Source organism: Peromyscus eremicus, chromosome 4, assembly GCF_949786415.1.
Source record: "Peromyscus eremicus chromosome 4, PerEre_H2_v1, whole genome shotgun sequence".
NCBI classification, from domain to species: Eukaryota; Metazoa; Chordata; class Mammalia; order Rodentia; family Cricetidae; genus Peromyscus; species Peromyscus eremicus.
The window spans coordinates 102,705,614-102,711,613 of record NC_081419.1 but is presented as its reverse complement, the minus strand read 5'-3'; the positions used below and the strand labels follow the sequence as shown (position 1 = coordinate 102,711,613).

Sequence of the window (6,000 nt, the reverse complement as noted above, 5' to 3'; positions counted from 1 at the left end):
AGAGGCCAGGGACATGCTTTCCTAGGAGCTTCATACTAGACTTACCACTAAACTAGGGACACCTAGTTCAGCTTCCTAGCTGAACAAACACAAAGATTTAGATGGGAAATGGGGAGCTGGGGTTCTTCCTTCTGTTTCTGCTTGATACAGGGTCTCGTGTGGTCCAGGCCTGTCTCAAACTGGCTATGTAGCCAAGATATGCACAACCAGAAGATGAACTCAGGGCCTCGTGCATGCTAGACAACAACTCTCCCAACTGAGCTCCCCTCTACTCCTCTTCCTGTCTTGCTTTGTTTGAGACATAGTCCCACTATGTCATCCAGGCTGCCATCAAACTCACAATCCGCCTGTCTTATCCTCTAGAAATATTTTTTTAAATAAAATGTATATAAGGCAATATTACCAGTAGATCGATGTGTATTTGGACATTGAAAATCCTCTCAACCCATCTAGTTTTAAATTTTTAATTGGAATGGTTCCCCATCCCACCCACTTCTCAGTGCTGCACAGAGTTTTCTGGAAACTTCTCAGGGCTTCATTCATCTGGAAGGCATCACCTCTTGGTTCTTCTAGCAGTAGAAGAAGAAAGCCACGAAATGAAAGACAATTGGAGTGTTCTAAACATTCCATGGCCAGATGCCGTTCTTACCAGTCTCCCATGTGACCAACCCGTACCAATGGAGATTGGCAACTAACGGTGCAATCTTAAACATTGCCTCTCTTACTCTCTTGTTCCTCTGTGTCCAAGTTGGGCAGGAAGAGAGCTATTCCTTCCTAGAAGGCGCTCTCCAGCTCAGGGAGAAGTCAGATGGGCAGACAGGAGCAGGCTCTATTTCCACAGCCATAATACTGGGTCATGTTTTTGAGACATGTTTTCTGTAAAGTGAAAAAACTCTGGCAGAATCCATGATTTAATGTTGACTCCTTGATCTAGAAGGATCCACTTGGGGTTACCAGGCTCTCTCTCTCCTATTGGCCCCTGAGAAGAAGGCTCACAGGGGTATTAGACCATTAACAGAGCGAGAACATATTCAGTCAGAACAAGCTTGGCAACCTCAACGCAGAACAGTTGGCCATTGTCTCAGACACGCACCACGAGCTCCTCCCCCACCTCAGCTCGTTTCAAACTCACACAGTCATTCACACAGCATTCTGAGACTCTGTTCTGTCTCCAAAGCGGGTAACTACAGTGGGGCTTAAAGCAGAGAAAAAAAAGAAGTGTGATGGTGGTACAACGCTTGTTTTCTGGCTTCCTTGTGCCAGCCCATGAGACAGAGCACAGTATATTGCTCTAAAAGCCTGGGTGAACAGGCCAAGTAGATGGGAACATGACAGGGAGGAGAAATGACCATCGCAGCTCTTGCCTACAGTTGTGTCCTTGGGAAAGAGAAATCAGCCCAGATCTCAAATCTCAGTCCCCTGACTGCCAGGGCATCCTTAGAAGTCATAGCGAGACACAAAGATGGTGACCTTGGATACATGGTTGGCCTGGAAGGAGCGTTCCAGGTATTCTGACATGTCAACATCTACCTCCAGAGTCTGAGGCCCCTCCAGGGTCTGTGTAAGGATGAGCTCCCCTGTCTGTCGGTCTGAGCGCTGCATTACGAAGTGGCCACGGCTGTTCCCACCCACAATTCCAAAGCGCAGGCTGTTGGGCCCAGGATGGCCAGGAACTGAGGCTGTGGCCATGCGGAAGAGTGTGATGGGTGTCTTCAGGTTGGAAGGTAGAGAGAGGTAATGGAAGGAGATGGTCTTCGGCAGGTGGCGACATGGCCTGCTATCCATGGGACAGGGGCTTCGCTCACACTGGCTGGAGCAGAGGTAAAATGGAGACAGTTAGGATTGGGAAAACTCAAGAGGGGCTACCCCATCTGCCCTCCTGAAGAGGCCACACTCCTGTGGACTCTAGTATCTCTTGAAGAACAAATTGTCTGTGCTTCATGTGAGTTGGTAATTAGAGGGGAAATGGAAGCTCCAAGAAGCTTCTCTGTCTTTCATATTTCCTGTGTACGATGAAATTATCTGCCTCCCCCCACCCACCCACCCCCGCCCCCATGAACTGCATGCCCAGCCATGGGCAGCCCTGGATCTACTCACAAGGGAGATGTCTTCACGTAGCTTACGTTGCCGCTGCCCTCGGGGCACTCAGGGCTGACACACTGGAAACCTCCTCCAGTATTGATGCATGTGGTCCCCTGGGGGCACATGGACTGTGGACCCACACACTCATCAACATCTGTATTTCAGGAGACACAATGAAGGCTGTGAATCTTCCTGACTTTCCTGCATCATACAGCCACTTGAAACCCCAACAGGCAATGGGAATGGGAGACTCCACAAAGGGTAAATTTTCCAAATACCCACCACTTACTCTGTGTGTGTCGGGGGCAGCACACATTCATGTGAGTGTGCATGTGTGCGGAGACCAGAGGCTGACGATTTGGGAATTTTCCTCAATCACTTCTCCACATTTTTTTTTGAACAGGGTCTCTCACTGAACTTGGAGCTCACACTAGGCTGGCTGGCTCGTGAGTGCCAGGGATCCATCCCCTTACAGCAAGAACCTTATCAGACATTCTTTCAACATCTGGAATGAGGTCCTTCAGAAGGGCTCTAGGATTGTGGTGGTGAATCCCCCTCCCTGGGATGCTGTCTTCCTATCCTGGGCTGTGACAAGTGACAGGGGTTCCTGCCAACACCAAATGAGTGTTACCAGTCACCTGCCTCCTTCTCAGCCCCAGGCGCTTTTGAGTCTCCTTATTACCCATGGTTGTCCTCACACTCAGACTCAACCCTTTAGGAATGTCTGCCTCCTTAACCACATCCCATACCGAAAGCAGACATCTCAACTCGGTCATTTTTTATGAGTTCTCTGTGCTCTTTACAAACATCCAGTGAATTTACCCAGCTGGAGGCTGTCCCTTCCCAAGCCCCATGTGGGCCCATATGAGTACTGTGAGATGGATGATGGAGTGGATGGGTGGATGATAGATGAATGGATGGTGGATGAATGGGTGGGCAGATGAATAGGCGGGTGGATGAGCGTAAGTGTAGATGGGTAGAGAATAGCTATCTGGACATCTCCTATTCTAGTTCCCAGCTGCCCACTCCTCTGTGACTTACACTAGAGTCCAACAAGATGTCACCAGAGAGCTACCTCTCTCTTTAAATTCCAAGTCAGCTTGTGGCTTAGCTTCTTGCCCTTTCTCTTTGCCTTCTCCTCCGTAATTCAGAGCCATTTTCTGACACCCACTGGGTGCCCTTCAGTGTCCTTAGTCCATGGGGGAGTCAGGCCTGAACATCATCCCAATGTGAGCCTGAAGCAGCTGCGTTCTCCCCAGAGGTCCCCTGCAGCCCCAACTCCTAATCAAGATGAGCAAGAGGAAACTCTACTTTCCCTTCAGGCCTGAATTGTATACAGCAGTCCCAACTTAGACATGGTTTGACTTACTTGTGGCCAACTGTAGTTTGAAAATATTAAATAAAAATTTTTAGAAACAAGCAGTTCATTAGCTTTTAATAAATTTTATTATAGTATATTATAGTTATTTATCTTGCTATTCGTTGCTGTTAATATTTGCTCTGCCTAATTTATAAATTAAACTTCACGATGCTAGGTATGTACTGTAGGACAGAAACATCATACATGTAGGGCTGACACTATTCTGAATTTGGATATTGACCCATGGATGGGAGGGGGCTACTGTATTCTGATTGTGCTAATATGGAGAACTGATGTATCTCTGTTTATTAACCTCTGTGTTTGTCTTCAGAGGAGGTATGGTAACAGGAGGCCTCCCATTGGTGTGCCCAGGCTCTGCTAGATTTGTCTGGTGTCCATGATGGTGCCTGCAGCTTTCAATCTCTCCTTTCTACCCCCCACTCCCGCTTTACCTGCAGATATTCCTTGCTGATGAAAGTACTTATTTGCACCATGTCTGGAAACAGAGAAACCTCAGCCCTGTTGTCCAGGGGTTCACAATGGATGGGTGGCACTTAAGTAGAATCTGAGCCAGGTGTTTGCATTGACAACTCACCCTCTAATCTTTTTCTCTGTCCCTGGGAGACTGACTGGCCTGGACCGTCTGCCTAGACTTCCAGGCCTTCTGATTCCCAGGTCTTCTGGTGTGTAGTGGAGTTTGGCGAATGGAGGCCTGAGCAGCCGTGGTTTCTGTTTTCAGCCTGGGCTCAGTTCTGGTGGCGGATGAATACTTCCAGCCACAATTGTCATCAGGCTCTTATGAGCCCTGTTCCTCGCTCCTGCCTGTCATTGGTGGCTCTGTCTGTCTGTTGTCCTCAGCTAGCCACCACACATGGCCAGAGCTGTCGAGCCTGGCTATGCTGAGATACAGCACCTGTAGTCAGAGGACACTAGTAGGTGGACAAACACACAGGGCCGTGAAGCCTCCGAGGTCCCATCAGGTTCCAATAAAGTGGACTCTGGCTGGCTTCTTAGCCTTTGGGTTCAGGTCTGGCTGAGGGCAGTGCTGAATAAGAGAAAGTGACCTTACCTAGAAACGTCACTCATATGAGGTCAGAAGAGGCTCGATGGTTAAACAGCTGATTTGTGTAGAACGTATAGCCTGATCTTTGAGAGTTCTTTTTAATTTCTTTTCCAAGATTGAATGTGTGCCCAGATCATTGATTCTCTTAGCCTAATTACTCCTGAATGGGATGAGAGCAGGGGTCATAACAGCAGCAGGTGACCAGGTGTGGAGGGTGACCTCGCGCCGCGTGGTCACCCTCCTCTGCTGCCGTCTCACTCACCCTCACAGCTCTTCCCATCAGCCAGGATCCGGTATCCACTGGGGCAGGTACAGCGGTAGGAGCCAGGGGCGTTCTCACAGGCATGCATGCACAGCCGGGGGCGTCCTTCCTGCCCGTAGATCTCACACTCATTCACATCTGGGGACAAAAGTGCCCTTGATTCCAGGAGGCTACGTGGCCTCCATCAACGAGACTCTTTGGCAACTGTGACTAAATAGCGGGATAAAGCGACAAACTCTACCTGCAGAGGAGCATCTGGGATGTTCCCCTTCCCCCCAAGGGCCAAGAGGGCTTAAGGGAGGAGTGGAAGGAGCTGATGTGGGGGGCTTCAGGGTGGGGGGGGGCTCCTCAGTCTAACCTGGGAAACGCTACAAAGCCTAGCAAGTCAAGTACCACAGTCGGGGAGGAGAACCAGATTCAGACACCCATCTTGGCTCTCCTCAACTTCAGCAATGGAGATGCGGAGTAAGGGAGCCCTGCAGCCTGTGTGGTGAGGCAGGCCTGTAACCCCAGTGTTTGGGAGGCTGAGGCACTGACCTCCGTCGGAGGCCAGCCTGGGCTGTATAGTGAGACTCCGCTTTAGAAGTGGGTGGGGAGTATTTTTATTTCCGATGCTGTGACATGAGCATCAACTGGCCAGATCTCAGGTTGGAGATGCTCTGGAGTCAGCTAAACTGAGAGGAGGTGGCTAGGGAGCGAGTCTCAGTGTGTGCCCACATCCATGGCCCTGTCTGCCATAAGTGTTCCCAGCAACTCCCTTGCCACGCTGCCAGGGGACAGGGAGGAGGTTGTGGTCACAACTGGGCACAGTAGTTCTGGGCTATCACCCCCAGGCTGCTTTCCTCCTCCCTTGCTTCCCGCTGTGTTACAGAAGATGACCTTGAACTTCTGGTCCTCCTGCCTCCATTTCCCAAGGGTTGAGATTACGGGCCTGTCACTCCAAATTTAGGTGGTGATGAGATTGGACGAAGGGCCTCGTGCATGCTAGGCAAGCACTCTAGAGACTGAATGCATATCCCTAGCACTCCATCTGCTGTCTACACTGTCTCAGAGAAGGCCCCAATGCACCCTACTGGAGCCCAGCGGTGGGAAGGTAAGAGGGGTATGCAGGGAGGAGAACCAAGAAGGGCGTGCAGTCTCCAGAATCCCCCTGAAGTCTACCCTTTAATTTCATCCATCGTGGCAAATCGCTGGTATTTCTGAGATCATGCCCAGGAAGCCCCTCGCCCCACC

General features: G+C 50.2%; 1 protein-coding gene across 1 annotated transcript in view; it reads right to left on the bottom strand.

Annotated features, from left to right (window-relative positions):
- Positions 1 to 1,309: 1,309 nt before the first annotated feature.
- Fbln7 (fibulin 7) overlaps positions 1,310 to 6,000 on the bottom strand; it is a 37,472-nt gene continuing 32,781 nt past the window's right edge. Inside the window, exons 6-8 of the mRNA XM_059259570.1 lie at positions 4,768 to 4,905; positions 2,098 to 2,236; positions 1,310 to 1,810 (exon numbers count right to left, since the gene is read on the bottom strand). Coding sequence (XP_059115553.1) covers positions 1,438 to 1,810; positions 2,098 to 2,236; positions 4,768 to 4,905 — 650 coding nt within the window. The 3' untranslated portion in view covers positions 1,310 to 1,437. The remainder of the gene's footprint in view (positions 1,811 to 2,097; positions 2,237 to 4,767; positions 4,906 to 6,000) is intronic.